Genomic DNA, 23,985 nt, shown 5'->3' on the forward strand with positions numbered 1-23,985 from the left:
ATAGATAATGGACAAAAGGCATGACATTGTACTGAAGAGGATATACAGATGGCAAATCAGCATATGAAAAGGTGCTCAAAATCAGAAGTCATTAGGGACATGCAAATTAAAACCACAACGTGATATTGCTAAACACCTATAAAAATGACTGAAATACAAAATAATGACATTACAAATTACAGGCAAGGATGCAGGGAAACTGAATTACTCATACATTGTGGGTGGGAATATAAGATGGTACAGACACTCTGGAAAAGAGTTTGGAAACTTCTTTAAAAATTTAAACATGTGGCCGGTTGCAGTGACTCATGCCTATAATCTCAGCACTTTCTGAGGCTGAGGTTGGTGGATCACCTGAGGTCAAGAGTTCGAAACCAGCCTGGCCAGCATGGGGAAACCTTGTCTCTACTAAAAATACAAGAAATTAGCCAGGCATGGGGGTGCGAGCCTGTAATTCCAACTACTTGGGAGTCTGAGGCAGGAGAATCGCTTGAACTCGGGAGGTGGAGGTTGCAGTGAGCCACTGCACTCCAGCCTGGGCAATAGAGTGAGACTCCATCTCAAAACAAAACAAAACAAAACAAGTCCAAAAATTCACAAGCCAAGTCCTATGGTAGTAAAATATGCAGTCTTTTAGGAAAGCTACCAAACTGTCTTCCTCATTTTTTTCTTTTTTTTTTTTTCTTTTGAGACAGGGTCTCACTCTGTCACCCAGGCTGGATCTTCGATAAAGGAAATAAGTGCTTTCATCATATCTTTCTTGTATGTTTCTGTATTTCTGAAAAAAAATTATGGTAACATCAAACATTTATTACTGACAAAGATAAAAAGGTTCAGTTCCTCTGTTGGAATCTTATTTTTCTTATGTATTTAAACCTCATGCCATATTCTAAGTTAACACATGCATTTTGGAATGCTGAGACCATGGCTGATTGATGCCTGACAATGCATAATGGACATCTCATGAGGACCAGGGTGAGCCTATGAGGCAGTGATGCTCCTGATCCAATCAAGACGTCTCCAGTGTCTCACTCTTAGCCTCCTTTGTCTGATGTCCTTTATTGCCAGCTGCTTTCACCTCCTGTCACAACAGATGCTCATTACCACGAGCTGTGCCATCACTTGTAATATTTTGGAAATATCTAACACCACACTCTAAAGCAAAGCTCTTCTCACTATGCCCTTGCATCTCCTCATTTGGACTTTACCTAGACTTGGAAGGCGATCTGCTTCTTTCCTGGTGACCAACAATCTTCTAGTCTCATTCCCTTTCCTTTTCAGCCAAGCTCCTATGAATAAACAGAAGCTTGAAAGATCCAATCCTTCAGGATGAATCCCAAGCGGCTAACTGGGCTTAAATGTAAAATAGAGCCAAACAGCCATTTCCTGACCAGAGGTGACACACATACTCTGAGATCCCTGAAAACACACATCTTTTTAACTTCAAGACGTTCAGAGCTTACCTGAACCAACCAATCAGAATTCAGCAAGTTTGAATCATTCATTTGCATAAATGAACCTGACTGGGAACATGGGCGGAAACTTTTGCTACGAAACTTGAACTCTCTCTTTGTTCTCTGGAACGCACCTTTGTTTTACACTAGGGGTGTGTCTCTCCAGTTTGCAAACTGTTCACTGGAATAAAATCTCTCCTTCAAATTCCTTTTCAAAGAACTTTTATTCAGGATCCCAAGTTTTATCACCTTTACCACTTTTCTTCCAAAATGCTAAACTCCTTTACCCCATTGTTCTTTCATTCAACTACCCTCCACCATTTTCTTGCATTTCTCCTCACAAAATATCTGGAGTAAAAACAGAGTGATCCTATGTCCTGGTTTGTCAGGAACAAACTGCCCTTGTCAATCCACCTGTTTTACATCAACAGCAATGAATTTCAAGCATTTACTTCTCTTTCAAGTCACCTACTTCATCTCTTGGAATACCCTTCTCCTACACAATATTGACTTCTCCACAAAGAAAACAGAATCCGTCAGACTATAAATTCCTCAACTCCTATACTCCTCTTCCACAGAGGTGTCATTCAATCTATACACCCATTCTTACCTCCCCTCCTATCCTCATCTAAACTGAAAAAGTAACTCTTCTCTTAAAGGTCACTTGCAAATCTCACCCCATCTTGCCACCTGAGTGATCTTAAATTATTTAATGCTCATGCTCTTCCATCTTTTCAGCCTCTCCTTCCTTTAGAAAATACCTAGGAAAAACAGGCCCTTCCCCTTGTTCCGCACGACCCAGCCCCTCCACTGCTGTCTCTTTACTGTTTCCCTCTTCACTTGTTTCCAAGAAATAAATACGTTTCTCTGCTTATGGCCCTTCTATCCCCTTTATGCCACAGCCACTTTCATTAAAGCTTCGATTTCCTTGACTGTATGAAACTGCCCTTGTTCAGACCCTTAAAAAAAATTCAGTCTTTACTGAATGCAACTTTTTGTGGCTTTTGACACATTTGATTCTCTCTTTCTGGGAATAACTTTTTCTTAGCTCTTAAGACTCTTGTCTCCTCAGGGATTTTGTGTAACCCAGAGGCTGGGAATTCCTCTATAGTATCACTCATAGCTTTTTCTTCTCTCTACATTCCAAGGGGTTCCAATTCTTGGTCTTCTCACCTTTTCACTCAACGCACGACCTCAGTTCTAAATTAGTTCATTAATAACCATGGAGTTTACATCTTAGGTCCACGCTCAGAAACCAATCGTCTCATGGACATCTACATTAATTCTCAGAAAGGATACCAAATTTAACTTTTTCCCAAGCTGTATTGACTATGTTTTCCCATTTGTTAACTGATATCTTTTTATTAAATTAGGGAATTCTTTATATGTTACAGATATCAAAACACAAAACACACTTGTCAGTTATATATATTGCAAATATCTGCTATTTCTGACTGACGAATAGAATATCCAAATTTTAACGTAGATAAGATTATCATCTTTTCCCATAGGCTAATAGTTTCCTGTAATTTGTTTTGCGAATCTTTCTATACTACTATCATAATAATTTTACTTCTTGTTCAAAAAGAGTTAAATGTCTTAAATATTAAAACATTTTTATCTGGAATTGATTTTGATGTGTAGGGTGACATAAAGATGTAATTTCACCTTCTCCCTGTGGATAATGAGTTTCCCAGAACTATTATTGAGAAGCCATAGTTTCTGCTCATGCTTACACATACCGTTTTTCTGTTTTTTTGGGTTTTTTTGTTTTTTTGTTTTTTTTGTCTCTTTGGTAAATTGTTAATCCTTGGGCCAATCATACAATATGTTATTCCTGAGTAGTATACAGTAATACCATCTTGGTATTTGGATGATCTAGGTTATTTCTGGATTTTTGTTATTCCGTATGCCTTCCAGAGTTATCCTTTCAGTATCCATCAAGAACTCTTTTAGGGTTTTGATTGGAATTGCATTGATCTACAAATCAATGGTGGAAGAATTAGCATCTTTACAATAGTAAGTCTGTCTTCTTCAATTTCTTACAATGACATTTTATTTTTCTTCTACACAATTCTTGCACATCTTTTGTTAAATTTATTTTTAACTTATACTTTCTTGTCATTTTAAGGAGTTTTGTTTTTAAAATAAAATTAGGCATTTTGTTGCTGGCATGTAGAAAGAAAAATAGTTTTTACTTGTTAATGTCATATCCAATGATCTTCCTGAACTCTTAGGTCTGATAGTTTATTTGTAGATGTTTTTGGATTGTGTATGAGGAAAATCCTATTATATACAAATAAAATTGTATGTCTTTCTTCTAGAGTCATAACATTTGTTTTCTATGTCTTGCCTTTTTGTAAAGACTAGACCTTCCATTACAACACTGAGTACATGCAATCTTCTTCTTAATTTTGAAAGGAATATGTCGGCCAGGCGCGGTGGCTCACGCCTGTAATACCAGCGCTTTGAGAGGCCAAGGCGAATGGGGATCACTTGAGCCCAGGAGTTTGAGACCAGCCTGGCCAACATGGTAAAAACCTGTCTCTACTAAAATACAAAAATTAGCTGGATGTGGCGGAGCGTCCCTGTAGTCCCAGCTACTGGGGAAGCTGAGTCAGGAGAAGCACTTGAAGTTGAGAGGTGGAGATTGCGGTGAGCGGAGGTCGCACCACAGCACTCCAGCCTGGGTGACAGAGTAAGACTCTGTCTCTAATAATAATAATAATAATAGAAATATTTCTAAAATTTCACATTTAAAAATGTAATTTTCTATAGTTTTATTTCTACCAAAAAGAGTTTTTTTTCTAGAAAACATTTTATTTCTGTATTGCTAAGATCGTCTCTTAATAATTAGTTAATAAATTTGATCGAATGTTTTCCCTGCATCTATTAAAATGATTTGTCCTCCATTAATCTAGCAATATCAGTGGAGTCAGTGGGGCAATATTTTTTACAGAGATTAAGATTTTTTGGTCCATAATTTCTTTTATTAATTTGAAGTGTATTTCCTCTTATATTACCTGCAAAACTTTGTTTAAGACTGGGTTGACTTTTAGGACATTTACAGAATTCATCTGTAAATTTGCTGCCACTACTCCTTTCTTAACTTTTATTTAAACAATTAATTTGTTGGTTTTCTAATTCATCACTTTCACTTTTCTGATTTGAAACTTATAATCGTATTTTTATGCTTTACTATTTACCCTTAGTATCTGTGGCATTCATACTTACAAGCCTGAAATTAATAGATTAACCAACCTATTAGCCAACACCTCATCTCAGATATGTAAGAATATTATAAAACTTTAATTCCAATAACCATTTTTCCAACATATATTCCATTGTTAAGTCAGTATTTAATTGTATAATTTTATTCAATGTCATACCTTAATGATTACTATTATTATTATTGAATGTAGAAAATATTTTAATATTATCTATATGTTCATCAGGTTCTTTATTCACTATTGAATTTCTTTTTTTGAATCTCAGCTCTTTTAAGATTTTGTCTTTCTTCAAGAAGATAATCTTTAGCCCTCATTCTTGAATGCTTTGATGGGTATACAATACTATATTCTCAGTTTTATTTTCTGAAACTATCTTTACTTAGCTCTTATCCATGAAGGAGTTGATGCTTATATAATATTAGATTTACAGTTATTTTTGTCAAAACACTTTGAAGAATCGATTCCAGCATCTTTTGGTTTCTGTTGCTACTGACATAAAGCCTGTTGTTAGTTTAACTGCTGTAAGTGATTTGCCTTTTTTCTCTGACTGTCACTTCACTCAGCTCTCTGCTCAAATGTCATGTCCTTCTAGAGGTATCCCCTGACCTCTCTTTTTAAATGACATGTCCTGGGACATTTTTCTGGCCCTATGCCTTGTTGCTTCTTCATCACACTTAACACTCTCTGGAATACAGGATATTTATTTCCTTTTCTTTCCCTTCAGATGAGAAGCATCTTCTGCTGTATTTACTGCTAAGTCACCAGTGACTAAAATAGTGATACCACATGATTTGTAGGCAATATACATTAAATGTATTTTGTACCATGTACCAAATGGTTCCAGAATGTTTGCTAATAATCTTTTTGGAACTACTAGGAAATAAGAAGGTTAAAAATACTAGAATTAAGACACTATGAATTCTAGTATGCTCTACTGCAGATTAATGGCATTGATATTATTCCCCCCAAATTATGATAATCATGAGCATTTATTAGATGAGGAAAGTGAGTCACAGAATTATGACAGAACATAACACAGATCAGTTGCCATAGACACAATATATCATGATTTTAGCATTCTATAGATTGCCTCTTTACAGAGATGAGGTAGTAAAAACAGGGTACAAAGGAACTCTTTATAAAGGATTTCTAATGATTGAACATCTATACCCAAGAAATATCAATTAATAGATCATGTCACCCAGATAAAGAGCTCTGTCTTTTCCACATTTTATCAAGTATATGGATAAAAACACACAAAAAAGTCTTCATTGGCCGGGCACGGTGGCTCACACCTGTAGTTCCAGCACTTTGGGAGGCCGAGGTGGGCAGATCACGAGGTCAGGAGATCGAGACCATCCTGGCTAACATGTTGAAACCCCGTCTCTACTAAAAATACAAAAAAAAAAAAAAAAAAGTAGCCAGGAGTGATGGCACGCGCCTGTAATCCCAGCTACTCAGGAGGCTGACGCAGGAGAATCACTTGTACCCAGCAGGTGGAGGTTGCAATGAACCACGATTGCGCCACTGCACTCCAGCCTGGGTGATAGAGTGAGATTCAGTCTCAAAAGAAAAAAAAAAAAAAGTTCTCACCAATGTTTCTTGTTTGCTTGTTTTTTGTTTGTTTGTTTTTTTAGATGCAACATATTTGGAAGAGAAAATAATTATACTAGACTCCAGTCAAGAATGGAAAGGTATCGTTGCAGCCTGGTAGAATGGCTGAAATAAACAAGTTGAAATTTAAAAATGTATATATTTGGGGAATTTTTTAGATTAAATAAAATTTTCTTTACAAATAGAAGATGTAGATAATGAAAACAAATAATTAGTGTGGAGGCAAGGTGGCGGCAACCAAGAGGAAACAGTATGGAGGCGTGGCAGTTCAGACAAAGAACCCAAAAAGAAATGAAAAAGAGGACGAGCGGCCAGCTAAGCTGAGAGCCACTGCAGAGGAGGTGAAGGAAGAAGATGGAGACTGGATCCCAGGCCGTGTTTGCAAGGGGGCGTGAAAAAACAAGGAATGGATTTTCATCTTTTCTCCCAGAGGAATAAATAAATTTCAGAACAAGACATTTTATGCAGGACTTGAGAATGTTGATGCCTCATTCTAAAGCAGACACTAAAGTGGATCGTAAGTATAAATAATTTGTGATTAGCGAGCTCTGTGAAATGAAAAACTATAATAAATGCATCTACTTTGAAGCTAAGAAAAAACAGAATCTCTTTATGTAGCTTTCAAATTCATCTCATGGACCATCTGCTAAATTCCTTGTTCAAAATATTCATACCCTAGCTGAACTAAAGATAACTGGAAACTGTTTGAAAGGTTCTCGGCCCCTTTTGCCTTGACCCAGCTTTTGATGAATTACTACATCATGGTTTGTTAAAAGAACTCTTAATTCAGATCTTTAGTACACTGTGCTATCATCCCAAAAGCCAACCATTCATGGGCCATGTGTTCACTTTCATCATTTTGGATAATAGGATATGGTTTCAGAAGTTTCATATCATAGAAGAAGATGTTGCTCTTGTAGAAATAGGACCTTGTTTTATGTTAAATCTCATAAACATTATTCAGGGAAGTTTTGGAGGACCAACTTTATATGAAAATTCTCACCACCAGGCACCAAAAATGCATTGCCATGTCATAATATCCATCACACCTGCAAAATACAGAGAGAATCAGCAAGTGAAAGATGTGTAGAAACTGAGACAAAAATGTGCCAAAGATCGTTCTTCCTCCTGATCCCACTGTTCACACCACAGTGGAATAAAATTGAAAATCAACTCCGAAAGGAACCCTCAAAACCATGCAAATACGTGGAAATTAAACAGTCTGCTGCTGAATGATCATTGGGTCAACAGTGAAATCAAGATGGAAATTTCAGAACTGTTTGAGTTGAACAATACTACCCAACCTATCAAAACCTCTGGGATAAAGCAAATGCGGTGCTAAGAGGGAAGTTCATAGCCTTAAATGCCTACATCAAAAAGTCTCAAAGGGCATAAACAGACAGTGGAAGGTCACACCTCAAGGAACTAGAGAAAGAAAAACAAACCAAACCCAAATCCAGCAGAAGAAAAGAAATAACAAAGATCAGAGCACAACTACATGAAATTGAAGCAAACAAGCAAAATACAAAAGACAAATGAAAAAAAAAAGCTGGTTCTTCGAAAATATAAATAAATTTCATAGGTCATTAGCAAGATTAACCAAGAAAAGAAGAGAAAAGAACCAAATAAACTGAATTAGAAACGAAACCGGAGATATTACAACTAATACCACAGAAATACAAAAGATCATTCAAGGCTACTATGCAAACCTTCATGTGCACAAACTAGAAAACCTAGAGGAGATGTATATATTCCTGAAAATATACAATCCTCCTACATAAAACCAGGAAGAAATAGAAACTCTGAATAGACCAACAGTAAGTAGTGAGATTAAAACAGTAATAAAAAATTTGCCAAAAATGTCTAGAATTCACAGCTGAATTCTATCAGACACTCAAAGAAGAATTTGTATCGATCTTACTGACACTATACCACAAGATAGAGAAGGGGGAATTTTCCCTAAATCATGCTATGAAGCCAGTATCATCCTAACACCAAAAACCAGGAAAGGACATAATAGAAAAAGAAAACTACAGCCGGGCACGGTGGCTCACGCCTGTAATCCCAGCACTTTGGGAGGCCGAGGCAGGTGGATCACAACGTCAGGAGATTGAGACCATCCTGGCTAACACGGTGAAATCCCATCTTCACTAAAAATACAAAAAAAATTAGCCGTGCGTGGTGGCTGGTGCCTGTAGTCCCAGCTACTCGGGAGGCTGAGGCAGGAGAATGGCGTCAACCCTGGAGGCAGAGTTGGCAGTGAGTCAAGATTGCGCCACTGCACTCCAGCCTGGGCAACAGAGTGGGACTCCGTCTCAAAACAAAAATAAAAAAAGAAGAAAGAAAACTACAGACCAAGATCCCTGATGAATATAGATGCAGAAATCCTTGACAAAATACTAGCTAACCAAATTCAACAGCATATCAAAATGTTAATCCACCATGATCAAATGGGTTTTATAACACGGATACACAGATGGTTTAACATATGAAAATCAGTAAGTGTGATACACCACATAAACAGAATTAAAAACAAAAACAACATGATCATATCAATAGATGCAGAAAAAGCATTTGACAAAACCCAGCATCTCTTTATGACTAAAACCCTCACCAAAATTTGCATAGAAAGGAAATATCCTAAGGTAATAAAAGTCATATATGATAAACCCACAACCAACATAATACTGAATGGGGAAAAGTTGACAGCACTACCCCTGAGAACTGGAAAAATACAAAGATGCCCACTCTTACTACTTCTATTCAACATAGTGCTGGAAGTCCTAGACAGAACAATAGAACAAGAGAAAGAAATAAAGGCCATCCAAATCAGTAAAGAGGAAGTTAAACTCACTGTTTGCTGATAATATGATTGTATACCTAGAAAACCCTAAAGGCTCCTCCAAAAAGTTCCTAGAACTGATAAATGTGTTCAGCAAAGTTTCAGGATAGAAAATTAATGTACACAAATCAGTAGCACTGGTATATACAGGAGCAACCAAACTGAGAATCAAATCAGGAACTCAACTCCTTTGACAATAACTGCAAAAAATAAAATAAACTACTTAGAAGTATACCTAATCAAGGAGGTGAAAGAGCTCTACAACGAAAAGTTCAAAACACTACTGAAAGAAATCATAGATGACACAAATGAATGGAAACAGATCCTGTGCTCATGAAAGGGGATAATCAATATTGTGAAAATGATCATACTGCCAAAATCAATCTAAAAATTCAATGCAATTCCCATCAAAATACCACCATCATTCTTCATGGAACTAAAAAAAGCAATTCTAAAATTCAAATGGAAGCAAAAAAGAGCCTGCATAGCCAAAGCAAGACTAAGCAAAAAGAACAAATCTAGAGGCATCTCATTACCTGACTTCAAACTGTACTTAAGGTCATGGTCACCAATACAGCAAGGAACTGTTATAAAAATAGGCACATAAACCAATGGAACAGAACAGAGAACCCAGAAATAAAGCCAAATACCTATGGCCCACTGATCTTCATTAAGGCAAACAAAAACGTAAAGTGGGGAAAGGATACCCTATTCAACAAATGGTGCTGGAATAATTGGCAAGCCATGTGGAGAAGAATGAAACTGGATCCTCATCTTTCACCTTATACAAAAATCAACTCAAGGTTGATCAAGGACTTAAATTTAAGACCTGAAACCATAAAAACTGTAGAAGATAACATCAGAAAAAACCCTTCTAGACATTGGCTTAGGCAAAGACTTCGTGAACAAGAACCCAAAAGCAAATGCAACAAAAACATAAATAAATGAGACTTAATTAAACTAACAAGCTTCTGCACAGTAAAAAAAATAATCAGCAGAGTAAACAGACAACCCACACAATAGAAGAAAATCTTCGCAATCTATGCATCTGATGAAGACTAATATCTAGAATCTACAAGGAACTCAAACAAATCAGCAAGAAAAAAACAAACAATCCCCAAAAAAGTAGGCTAAGGACATGAATAGACAATTATCAAAAAAAAAGATATACAAAGGGCCAACAAACATGAAAAAATGCTCAACATCACAAATGATCAGGGAGATGCAAATCAAAGCAAATATGTGATACCACCTTAGTCCTGCAAGAATGGTCATAATCAAAAAATTAAAAAAAAATTGATGTTGGTGTAGATGTAGTGGAAAGGGGAACACTTTTATACTGCTGGTGGGAATGTAAACTAGTATAACCACTGTGGAAAACAGTGTGGAGATTCCCTAAAGAATTAACAGTACAGGCCGGGTACGGTGGCTCACGCCTGTAATCCCAACACTTTGGGAGGCCAAGGTAGGTGGATCACTTGAGGCCAAGAGTTTGGGACCTGCCAGGTCAACATGGCAAAAAAAAACATCTCTAATAAAAATACAAATGTTAGCCAGGCATGTTAGCATGCACCTGTAATCTCAGCTACCCGGGAGACCAAGGGAAGAGAATCGCTTGAACCCTGGAGGCAGAGGTTGCAGTAAGCCAAGATCGCACCACTGCACTCCAGCCCGGGTGACAAAGTCAGACTCTGTCTCAAAAAAAAAAAAAAAAGAAAAAAGTAGACCTACCATTTGATCCAACAATTCCCCTACTGGGTATTTACCCAGAGGAAAAGAAGAGGTCATTATACCAAAAAGAAACTTGCACATGCAGGTTTATAACAGCACAATTTTCAATTGTAAAAATATGAAACTAGTCCAAATGTCCATCAATCAACAAGTGGATGAATAAATTGTATATATACACACTCACATGCCATGGAATACTACTTAGCCATAAAAGGGAATGAAACAATGGCATTTGCAGCAACCTGGATGGAATTGAAGACTATTATTCTAAGTGAAGTAACTCAGGAATGGAAAACCAAATATTTTATGCTCTCACTCATAAGTGGGAGCTAAGCTATAAGGATGAAAAGAGATAATAATGATACAATGGACTTTGGGGACTTGGGGGAAAAGCTGGGAGGGTGGTGAGAGATAAAAGACTACACATTGGATGCAGTGTACACTGCTTGGGTGATGAGTGCACCAAAACCTCAGAAATCACCACTAAAGAACTTATTCATGTAACCAAACACCACCTATTCCCCTCCAAAAAATCCCATTGAAAAACGATAATAATAATAATAATTCATGTGGCAGTGACCTCTGGGGATGTTACCAGTGAAACATCATGAATGAGTCCACACCATCCATGAAAGCGCTCCCACATTGCAGCTATCCCACAACACTCTACATAGCTCACAACACATGTTGCCCTTACTGACCGACAGTGCACATTTATTCAGTATTTACCTTCTGCTTAAAAAATATATTTTAAAATTAAAATAACGGCTAAAGTATCTATCTAGGAAGGAACTTACACATTTGAGTCTGAATTGGGACACAGAGAAATACCTGAGACCAGGAAGGGTCTGAAAACACAGGTAGCAGGGTATTAAGGGAGCTTTTCCATCTGTCTTAGTATTGCTGCTAAGGCCTATGGCACAGGGAGAAAAGTGAGATGTGTCCCAGCCACGAGGTGCAGAAGGCCAGCAGGATTGCACTGCCTCTCCCCTGTGGGGCTTACTGAGCAGATCCAGAGTCTGTCCGACACCACCAGGTGACTGTGGGAGAGAGGGTCCCATGTCTTTGGGCAGTGCAGTGCTGAGGGGAAGAGTCCTCATATAATTTGGCTCTGTGTCCCCACCCACATCTCACTTTGAATCGTAATCCCCACGTGTCAAGGGCTAGACTGGATGGAGATAATTGAATCATGGGGGTGGTTTCCCCCATACTGCTCTCGTGATAGTGAGTTCTCACGAGCTCTGATGGTTTTATAAGGGGCTTCCCCCTTTGCTTGGCACTCATTCTCTTTTCTGCCACACTGTGAAGAGGTGCCTTCTGCCACAATTGTAAGTTTCCTGAGGCCTCCCCAGTCATGCAGAACTGTGAGTCAATTAAACCTCTTTTCTTTATAAATTACCCAGTCTCAGGTATTTCTTGATGGTAGCATGAGAACCGACTAATACAAGGCCCTTCATTTTCTTGGATATGGAGAAGAGAGTTGCCTCCCATAAAATTGAAAGTGTCACGCAGAAGCGGAGACTAGCACTTACTTCCCTAGTTAGATGCCTGCTTGGTCAGTGGACTTGATGACATGGTAGAGGTGAACAGCAGCAGAGAACTAGAAAGCAAAGGCAAACCTGAGAGACAGAGCATCATGGCAACGTGACATGCTATAACAAGTCAGTGCCAATTTATTTTAGTGCAAAAAAAAAAAAAAAAAAATGAAATCCATGCACAGTTTTTTCCTAATATGCCTTCTCCATGAACTTTTTGAAGTCCCTCAGCACTGGTACACAGGGACATCACTGTGATGATTACAGATTGGTCACTGTGGTGGTTAGTGCTAACCACAGAAAATGGTGACTTAAGCTGTCTTTCAGGTAATAAATGCTCTGTAGGACTGTACATTGAGTGAGGAAACCCTGTTAGCTGGGGTTGGTTCTAAGAGGAGGTAAGATTGGCTGAAAGACCAAATGCTGGAGCTGGATGTCTCACATCAGGGAATAGAGTACTGGGAGGACTTCAATATGGCCTCTGAATAATACACACATGAAGCCTGGGAGCTGGCCATGCAGAACACCTTGATGACCAAGCAAGGCCACGCAGCAACAGAAGGAGAGGTCGCCACACTGCTGACTTCCAGTCAGCAGGCTTTTCTCCTCCCTTTTTCTGTACCCTTACTGGGAAGGACACCTCCAGAACAAAACCCATGTGACATGGACCCAGGGTCACTTTTCCATATGTCTATTGAGTTAGTCCCAACTCTTTTATTATTGAGTTACTTTCTTTACTGACAGAAAATGCTACGCTTTTCGTGCATTAATTTCCAGATAAAATGGAACAAATTTGTAGGTTACATATTGTTTTCTAATATGCCATCTGGGTATATTTTAATTATTGTAGGTTTATCATGCGTTTTAGTATCTAGTATAATTAGCCCTCCTTGATTCTGGTTCTTTTTCAGAATTTTCTTAGTAGTTCTTTCTTACGTCTCTTACCTAATTTTGATGATTTGTCACTCAACTCTATGTTAAATGACAGTGATGAGAGTAGAAATCTTTGTTCTGTTCCTTTCTTTATGAAAATATTATCTTATTCATTGATTAAGCAAGATTCTAGCTAATGAGTTCAGTAGACCTATTTTATGTTAAAGAAATATCTGTTCAAACCTATGTTATGAAGAGTTTTTGATGAGAATGAATGTTGAATGTTTAGCAAATGCCTTTTTAGCAGCTATGGAAATACTCATGATTTTTCTTCCTAAATCTATTAATATAAAATATGTCAATTAATAAAATATATTCTTTCCTACTACTGCTTTGTTCTTAAATTTCTGGAATAAATGCCACTAATGTTTTGAATGTGCTACTGGATTCTTTGATACTGATGATTATATTTATTTATTTTCAATTTGGATTTTTGTGTGGATATGTAAGAGCTTTGCTTTTTTATTTTTAATTAATTCTTAGAACTTTATTATCAAGATTATGCTTGTTTTTAAAAAATACTTTATGACATTAATTATTTTCTAATCTTTGAAGCAATTTAAATAACATTGGGAATGTTATTTAAAGGAGTGATAGTTCCTCCTGGAAAAGCGCCTGACCACATGATTTACGAAATGTAGCTTTTCCACAGGTTTAACACATGGAATAATTAACAACCTCTAGAGCCATGCCAGAGAGTCATAATCTGAATATCTGTTCTGCTCTGATCTCTGGCAACTTGTTTTCTCCTTGTAACATTCTGTTAGATTTCTCTCTCTTTTGACATAAATTTTCATTAATTAGATTTTTCTGTAAAATTAGTAATTTTATCCATTGCTTACAAATATTTGCATATAATTATCCAAAATACTAGTGGAAAAAATAAAATGCATAAGTAAGGGTTAGAAGCACCTCTGGAGTGAAAAGACACTGTCAAAAATGCATGAGGGATATGAAGACAGATATGAAAAAAGCCAGCATAATGCTCTGAAAACAAAGAGCTAAAAGGAATTGAAGACAGAGAGAGAGCTAGACATTTGGGCAAAGAAGATCAACAGATGAGTGGCACCCAATCACTTTGGCCTCAGGAACCCTTTACTTTTAAAAATTATTGACAAGCACTAGGAGCTTTTATTTATATGGCTTACATGTGCATCAGAAACTAAAACTGAGAATTTAAAAATTTATGTGCTCATTTTAAAATTGTGATTATAAACTCATAGCATTTTTAAACAACAAATTTTTATGAAAATTATATTTTCTAAAAAAAGTAGTGAGTAGAGTAGCATTGTTTTACAAATCTCAATAATAGAAGAACTGCTTCCAAATTCAATCTCTTACAATTAGTTGTTTTGATTGAAGTCTATGAATAAAACATTAACTCACAAAGACATGTTTTTAAAAGTATAGGAGTATTTTTAAGGATTTTTCAGATAATTGTAAACATTCTTTGATACTATACCAAAATTTGACAATTGGTAGCTTCTTTTGACAATTTCCTTTATGACACAAACTACTGAAAGGATATGTATGTAAAGGTCAAAATTTAATGAAAGTAATATTTCCCCATTTCATCAATAACAGCATCAAGTTACATTACCTTTCTTTTTTACTTTCTGCTACAAAGGATATAATGATACACTCCTACCATTTGGCACCCACTGTCTTGGTTCAGGCTGAGGCTCCAGCAGTTTTACCCACCATGACTTTTGCACCATCAGCGCAAATGTCAACCCAGCGAAGAGGCAAATTACTGATACTATTAGGAGAAAGTTTTAACCTAGGAAATCCCCTCCAGGGTCTGGGGATCTCCCTCAACCAGCAACCACGGAACACACTTTGAGAAGTATTGCAACATACACAAAATGTGGAGGTTCCCCAAAAAGAAACAAATAATGAGACAGAAGCAATGTTAAAAGAATTAATTCAAGAGAACATTCCTTAAATAAAATAGTATTTGATTCTTCATAGTAAAAAAAAAAAAAACAAAAAAACAAAAAAACAAAAAAAAACCTAATACCCAAAGGAAATTCAACACTAAGACACCTTAGGCAGAATAAGACTGTCATAGCACATGAAATTCATGTGCAATATGCCCAAAATATAGTCAAGGAAGCCGATTTTTAGCTGGAAACAGATGAAGGTTCTGCAAAGTATTACTAGGAACAGGTACTGGGGGGAAAATGTTGCTCATAATCTCAGAGATAAAATGATTCAACCTGCTATACTTTTTCTTGAATTCATTCACTCTTCCCTTCCCACCACTGTGATCCTAGTTTATAGATCTCGTATCACTTGGTGACGGTAGTAGCTCCAGTGGTTTCTGACTTTCATTTTTCTCTATTCCACGCTATCCTATCCTCTTTAGGTTAACAAATATTCTTTATATATATGTATATACATTTTTTTTTTTTTGAGATAGAGTCTTGCTTTGTCACCCAGGCTGGAGTGCGGTGGCATGATCTTGGGTCACTGAAACCTCCTCCTCCAGGGTTCAAACGATTCTCCCTCCTCAGCCTCCCATCTCCGTCTCCCGAGTAGCTGGGACTACAGGCACACGTCACTATGCCTGGCTAATATTTGTAGTTTTGGTAGAGACAGGGTTTCACCATGTTGCCCAAGCTGGTCTCAAACTCCTGATCTCAGGTGATCAACCAGCCTCAGCCTCCCAAAGTGCTGGGATTACAGACATGAGCAAGCACCACACTCAGCCCAGGTTAACGAATATTCTGAATAATCAATGTGATCAAGACTTTCAACAGCTTTATAGTCTGAAGTCTAGATCTGATGTGTTCCAATTCAACTAACCATCCCAACTAACTCCTTCCATATGGCTCTCACCTGCCACTATTCACAAAATCTGGTGCTACACTTAGGGCCCTTTGTTCCTTTGTTCTCTAAAAAACTTGCCTGCTTCCTTATTCATGTCAATTGCTAGTGGCATTTTCTTAACTACGAATATTTGGTAGATTTACCAAATTCTTCTACATATGCCAACTCCTAGATTAAATAGTGTATTCTAATACTAATTTCAACAGGGGCAACTTAGAGTGGTCTTAGAGAGTTGAGGAAGCCTCCTTAGGGAAATGAAGTGGCTTCTAGATTGAGATCTAAAGCATCAATAGGAGCAAGTCAAGTGAAAGGATTTGGTAATGGGGAAAAATCAAGATGAGGCTATTTGATGTCCTTACCTCATATTTGGTTTTAATAATATGTGTGGACTTACTATTGGTCCCATTTTAAAACATAAAATGTAAATACCACCTAATTTTTGGATTTTAGTTGAACACCAATTCAAAAGTAGTTTGAAACATTCTGCACACTCGCTTTTGTTATTTCCTCTTAGACAGAAAGGTTTGCCAGGGCACATCATAGCTTGACACCTTTCCACAATTGTGTTTTCAAATCTTCCCACTCGTTTGAGTTGCTATTTGCACATCTTCCCTACAATTCTTTTTCCCTCTCATAGAACCTCAACTTCCTTTAAAAAAAAAAAAGTTTAATATGTCTAAAATACAAGGGGAAAGTAATTGCTAACAGACCATATGTAGACAGTAGCTCTGTGTAGGGTTTCATCTGTGTTCAGGCATCATGAACATGTCAGCATTCCCAAGGCTTCTTCTCACACTTACGTTGACACATGCAGCAGAGTTTTGCTTTTCTTTCCCCTATGCTCTCATCAACATATGTTACCTCTGAATTGAGATCTACTACGTCAGAACAAATTGTAGCAAATTGTGGAGAGACTCAGGAAATTATATTTAAATGTACAGCAGTGCTGAAAACGCAGTTTAGGTGCTGTACATTTTGTAATTATGTTCCATCATTTCACCATAAGCCAGAAACTAAGAAAAAATTTCAATAGTAATTAATAACAACCATTTTTCATTTTTATATTGGAATTATCTTAAAAAATTCAGATCTTAAATTTTTTCCCTTTTTACATCTCAGTTGACAATAAATTATGGATGAATAACACAGTCTCATTCCACAATATATATTATGTAGGATAAACCTAAGTACAGTTTTCACATGAAGAGTCTGAAGGGAGTGTCTTTACTGTATTCCTAATACTACTGAGCATAAAACATACTTCAGTGTCAGAGTGAGATTCAGTCCGTCAGGCCTGAGAAGCTGCATTCTTTTGTAAGATAGTCTAGGCAGGTAGGACTAAGTAATCATAGTAATGGTAAAAAATTTTGTAAGAAAACCTGAAATGGCATTTTTAAGGAAAACATAATCATAATTAGTATGAATGAAAGTAGAATTCTGAAAAATGAAGTTATATAAAAGACTGATTGGAAGAAGATATCAAATTTGCATTTCTTAGGTCCTATGACTATATATATATATATATATAGAGAGAGAGAGAGGTGCACACTTCAGAATGCGAATATGAATCACAGTATATATTACCTTTGGGTTTTACAGTCAGCTGTACAGACACTTTTTTCACCCCCAATGAACTGACTGCTTGACATTCATATTGGCCTTGATCGTGCTGTGCTGCATGGTCAATTCTCAAAGTGCCAGAGGAGAGAACTGTATGCCGGCCTTCCACAGGGAGCTGCCCTCCTGCAAAAAGAGGTAAAGAAAGTATTCTACATGGCCCAGAGCACTGAAAGCCAGAGCTGCTGGTTGTCCTGGGTAAAGGGTGAGGCCTGTCTTTCAGGAAATCCTCGGTGCTAGGGTGTACTGTGTGGGTTCTGCCCTAGCATTGCAACTCCAGAAACACAGCATCCCCATGCCGCTTGTCCCCAAACATCTGCCACTGCATCGTAAGGAATTCTCATCTGTCACCAGAACAGCCCAGCCTCCTAATGAATTTTTAACCTTCATGTTTGTGCCCCTCAGGCTTACTATAATCAGAAAGCAAATTTCAAAACCAATCTGATTCTTAAATTAGATTTTCAGATATCTTCGTGACAATTGTCTATCATGTGTATGCAATATTTGGAATACAACGTGATTGAAATACACTTAAAATTCAGAGGCAGCATATCGAAAATGGTGATTTTGTGACATTCATGCTGTTACTCTACACAGACAACCAGAGGCCATTGTACTTTTCACTTCTGAGCTTATATGAGCTTCCGAATCCTTCTTAACACTTTATTCTTATGGTCATTAACAATTAAATCAGATTATCATTTTTAACTAGATTAGTGAAAACTTGTGTCTTAATGAATGTCTTGTTATAGATGGAAAAAGGAATAGCTAACCCTATTGAACGCACACACACTGTGCCATCAACTGTTCTAAATGTTGAAGAGTATAAATTATTCAAATCAATCACCACAACCACCCTATGATGTAGGAAACGTCATCACCCCCAACATAGCAACAAGGACTCTGGAAAACAGCAGTTAACACATTTGCCCAAGGTCACATGACAAGCAAATGGAGGAGGAGTGGAGATGTGAACCAAGGCTTTATGGTTCCAAAGTCTACCTCCTATCAACTAATCTCATAAAGAACAAAGCAAAAAAATTAATACAAGAAATTCAAAATGTAGATGTATTTTGAATTTTATTTAGTACCTTAACTAATATGGAAAGTAGGATTACAGAGACCCGAGGAATCTTAGAGAAGCTCTCATCCAGCCAATTGTCAATCCTGTTCTGTTATGTGCCCAGGTTCCCTGGAAGTGTCTGGCCCCTTGGTGGGGCATAGGGGGTTAGATCCTTGCCAGGCCCACGCCCCACCCACCCACACTTCAGGAACAGCAGCTCTTTTTTGCGGCTTCACTTCAGATTTCATTTCACTTATGATTTCATTTTGTACTAGATGAAAATTCTCCCACTAAAAAAAAAAAAAAATATTTAAAACTGCTACTCTTGCGGCTAGGCGCTGTGGCTCACTCCTGTAATCCTAGCACTTTGGGAGGCCGAGGCGGGCAAATCACGAGATCAGGAGATCAAGACCATCCTGGCTAACACGGTGAAAACCCGTCTCTATTAAAAAATAGAAAAAAAAGTAGCTAGGCGTGGTGGTGGGTGCCTGTATTCCCAGCTACAGGTCGAGGCAGGAGAATGGCGTGAACCCGGGAGGCGGAGTTTGCAGTGAGCCAAGATCGCTCCACTGCACTCCAGCCTGGGCGACAGAGCGAGACTCTGTCTCAAAAACAAAAAACAAAAACAAAAACTGTACGCTTTCCAATAATTTTATTTTAAAAATCAGGAAGCCGAGTCCAACAAGGGATGATCTCAGGAAGGCCACACACTCAAATGCCAAAACTCAAAACCCACAAAAATTATGATGATGTTATTTTTAGATCAAAGATTACTTTCTGTGTAATTTTTTCATGTGCATGATATACCTTCGATAATTAATTTAAACCATGTTTTTTACTCTCCACAAAAGAAGGCGTTTATTTTTCCCCACAATCACTTGTAGATGTTCTACTACCTGTTTTTGTCCAGACAATTACAGGAGGTGGGTTGCCCTCAGCTTCACAGAGCCACTCTACAGCATGTTCTTCCAGCACCACTTGATCCTTGGGGGCTACTGTAAATTGTGGAGGAGCTAAAGAGAATGAAACATACATCAAAATTGAAAATTATTTTACAAATTTTCAGTGCCAATAAAAAAAGAAAATGTGTTCAAATATGTCGTGTGATCAGAATTTGTTTCCAATTATATATAAACAAGGTTATAAAGAGGGTGGAGATGCCTCTGTATGTTTGTGCCTGTTTGCAAGGAAACCAGAAATACACACATCTGGTCTGCAAAGCAGAACAGCAGTAGCCAATGAGAAGAAACCATTTCTAAATCTTATGGCAGCTGTTTCCCATGATTAAATCATATTGGTTATCATTTTACTAGATGTGATAAACATATTTAAGGCTACAAATCATACTTTAAACTATTAACAAAACCATTTTCTCCAAATTTTCACATGCACAATAAAATTTGAAACGAGTTGATTTTTCGATTTCAGAAAGAAAAATAAGCTCCTTAAGATTAATATTCCTACAACACTTGAAATTATACTTTTGAAAAAGTCACATTTATGTCAAAATTCAGAGTTCCAAATATTCAGATTTTGTATTATTGATTTTATATAAATAAGAAATAGCTAATAATTGTGTATACCATTCCTGAAAAGGGATTCTGTCTGTGACTCTTTGATTGAATAAAAAAATAAATCAATGTGGCCATTTAAGAAGAGCACAATGATCCCCAGTAACGCCTAAGTGATCAGAAGAACTTTCACAATTGACTTTGTAACTGGAAAGGGGTCCCAATACAGACCCCAAAAGAGGGTTCTTGGACTTTATGCAAGACAGAATATGAGGCAAATCCATAGAGTAAAGTGAAAGCAGGTTTATTAGGAAAGTAAAGGAATAAAGAATGGCTACTCCACAGGCAGAGAAGCAGTATAGGCTGCTTGGCTGAGTATACTTACAGTTATTTCTCGATTATGTGCTAAACATGGGGCGGATTATTTACGAGTTTTCCAGGAAAGGGGTGGGCAATTCCCAGAACTTAGAGTTCCTCCCCACTTTAGATCATAAGAGATAACTTCCTGACATTGCCATGGCATTTGTAAACTGTCCTGGTGCTGGTAGGAGTGTCTTGTAACATGCTAATGCATTATAATTAGCATATAATGAGCAGTGAGAACAACCAGGGGTCACTGTCATTGCCGTCTTGGTTTTGGCAGGTTTTCTGCCAGCTCCTTTACTGTATCTTGTTTTGTCAGCAGGGTCTTTGTGCCCTGTATATTGTGCCAATCTCCTATCTCATCCTGTGACTAAGAATGCCAAACCTGCTAGGAATCCAGCCCGGCAAGTCTCATCCTCATTTTACCCAGCCCCCATTCAAGATGGAGTCACTCTGGTTCAAATGCCTTTGACAACCTGACAAATCATTTCTCTGCCTTGTTAGATTTTTGCACAATTCCTCCTACCCTCTTTCTTGCACCTGCATCTGGAAATACAAGAAACATGCCAAAGTAAATAATATTTGGCAAAGTGTATTTGTTGCAAGTTTCATACTGTGTGCAGGTACTAAAGAGTTTTTTAAAGTCATCATCAATTCTAAGTAAGGTACTGGACTAAATAACTATGGTATAAGATAAATTTCCAAGTCACACAAATTCACGGAAACACTCAGGAATGCCTGCAAGCTATTTGTAATAGAGTTCTAGAAGAGTCAAGCTGGAAAACAGCCCACAAAATCAGCAATCTCAGGCTCCTCACTGCACAGATGAGAACATTCAGACTGTGGGAGGGAGGATTGAATTTCTCTCGGTCAGAGCTAATAAGTAGAAAAGATAGTAGAGAATCTGGGCCGCTCAACCCCCAGCCTGATGTTCTTTCCAGAACATTACACTAACTCCCAAAATTACTAAGAACAACTTAAAAAGAACAAAAATATTTCTACATTAAAAAATAGATTCATGACACAGTAAAAGAGCTATATAACAAAAGATGATAGCAGTTCAGAGAAATAATGTAGTCCTGGTTCTAGGGTTGGGAAATTTGATTTCAACTTTTGAATAATACTAACTTTGATAATTATTAAAATATTAAAATTTTATTTTATTTTAATTATTAAAAACATTAACATTTAATAATAACTTTAATAATAGTTAAAGTTCACAGTTAGCCAAGTCTGTGTGAAAAGAATTGTTAAGCTTCACGTGTTCTCACTTTTAACAGAACCCAAGATCCACATCTTAGCAAAGTATAGAAAACATTTAAGAAAATAGTCAGTTTACATTTGTTTCTAACACTAAAATGAGCAGCTTGCTAGGTCGATGAAGAAATTATGAACATCGCCAAAGCAGGCAGAGAAGGTGGAATAATTAGACGGGAATGATGAAGCTGACGTCTTTGGGCTTTCCATTTAAAATGATGGCCTTCTGAGACCCACCTCCAGTGCTAAAATAGCACATGCTGAGATGAAGTGTTTTGTTATTTTATTAAAATCTAAGATTCTGGCTACTCATTAAGGTGCTGCCTCACACATAAAGCATTTTGATTTACATTGCTGATAACCATAGGCCTTTTTACCTATGTGTCCACACTGTGATTCATATCTTTCAGTGAAGCTTTTTTGTGTCGTTTTATTTATTATCTATATTTGTTCCAGTCAGTCTGAAAAAGGAAGTTTATCTGTGGCTAACTGTGATTTCGGTTTAAATAGACATTAAAAGATCAAGAACATGGGTAGAAACCTGTTAAAATGACACAAAAGGAGAGCTCTTAAAATGTTTAATCTATGACTAGGCAAATAAAATCAGCCTTTTAAATAAATGTATAGAACGATTAACGGACCATTTTGAAATCAATTAAAAATCTGGACACACAGATCCAAAAGTGACACAAGTACATGGTCACAAATAACAAAGGACAAGCAGATGGCCATTTCAGTGCAAACTCACTGGCAACAAGAAATCATTAGCATATTGCGGTATAAGAAATAGGCAGGATGGTAAATGTTACCAGAGTTCTGTTAGGCATTGACTGACGCAGATGAGCAGATAGAAGCATACAAAGGAAGTACATGGAAAAAGTGAGACACCTAGCACAGTGTCGAATACAGGCAACCACTAACGTGTGAAAGTGATCAGGCATTAGATTTCTAAAAAAACATTGAACACAAAATGATGTAAGCAAAACGAAACCCAAACACAATGTCTTTGAAAGCATTTTTCAATCTCAACATATTAAAAGTTTAAAAATAATATCTGGATCCTTTAAAAGTAATTTCCCCCAAGAAAATATTTCATTTCTGCATCTTCTTATTAGAGGAAGGAAAGTATTTTCAGGATATTAGCAGTTCTAGGGAAAAACACATTTTTTTTTTCCTGAGACATGTAAATAGGAACAAGAAAGTATTGATCTATTGCTACTTAAGGAGTTGATGCTAAGCAGTTCAAATTAAAAAACATTCTCTGAATGCAGGAAGCCTAGGCTAGAGGAAGCCTTGTGCTTTATGGAGGCCAAGACCACTCTTGGGGTTGCTGGAGCTCACTGTTCTGAAGCCCTCCCAACTCAGGCACTGCACTAGGCTGTCCACTTCCATTTTTCTCTGTTCTAAATTTCACAAGGTTCAGTGTTTTGGTAGACAACATCCCATGCAGATCTTAAAATAATGAAACTTAACTCAATCAAAATATTCATGACATCGGGAAGCCCTTAAAACGGATCATGTGAATTACCGTACTCTCGTCAACTGATGAAAAACTGTTTTAGAAAGAACAGGACTTTTGGTATGACTCCAATAGCACTTATATTATGCTGTTTACTAAACTCTAACCCTACAGGAGGATGGCATGCAAGCACACATGCGCACACACACACACACGCACACAAACACGTCCACACACACACACACACACACATGCACACACACACACACCAGAAAGCAAGGGGCCACCCCAGGCTAAGAACTAAAGTACAAAGAAGAATGTGCCTTCTTTATAACACGCTTGCATGCCCATGTATATAAATTAGTTTCTGGATTCAGAATAGTTTTATTATTGCTGTTGTTAAACAGCCTGGCCTTGCAGGAGCCTTCAACATGTCCTCAAGCTCTGTTGAGTAGACAGTTTGGTAAGTGACTGTGAACACAGGGCACAGCCTTTTCACTTTCATATCTGTACTGTCTTTCCTGTATCTGTAAAATATTCTGAA

At 37.3% G+C, this 23,985-nt stretch overlaps 1 protein-coding gene and 1 pseudogene across 1 annotated transcript in view; one reads left to right on the top strand and one right to left on the bottom strand.

Annotated features, from left to right (window-relative positions):
* The window catches only part of PXDNL (peroxidasin like), a 508,882-nt gene that overhangs the window by 113,622 nt on the left and 371,275 nt on the right, over window positions 1-23,985 (bottom strand). The window contains exons 11-12 of the mRNA XM_073018080.1: window positions 19,748-19,864; window positions 17,756-17,914 (exon numbers count right to left, since the gene is read on the bottom strand). Of these exons, the coding sequence (XP_072874181.1) occupies window positions 17,756-17,914; window positions 19,748-19,864 (276 nt within the window). The remainder of the gene's footprint in view (window positions 1-17,755; window positions 17,915-19,747; window positions 19,865-23,985) is intronic.
* On the top strand, window positions 946-7,458 carry LOC103237666 (ribosome biogenesis protein BRX1 homolog pseudogene; annotated as a pseudogene).

The sequence above is a fragment of the Chlorocebus sabaeus genome, chromosome 8 (genome assembly GCF_047675955.1).
Source record: "Chlorocebus sabaeus isolate Y175 chromosome 8, mChlSab1.0.hap1, whole genome shotgun sequence".
NCBI classification, from domain to species: domain Eukaryota; kingdom Metazoa; phylum Chordata; class Mammalia; order Primates; family Cercopithecidae; genus Chlorocebus; species Chlorocebus sabaeus.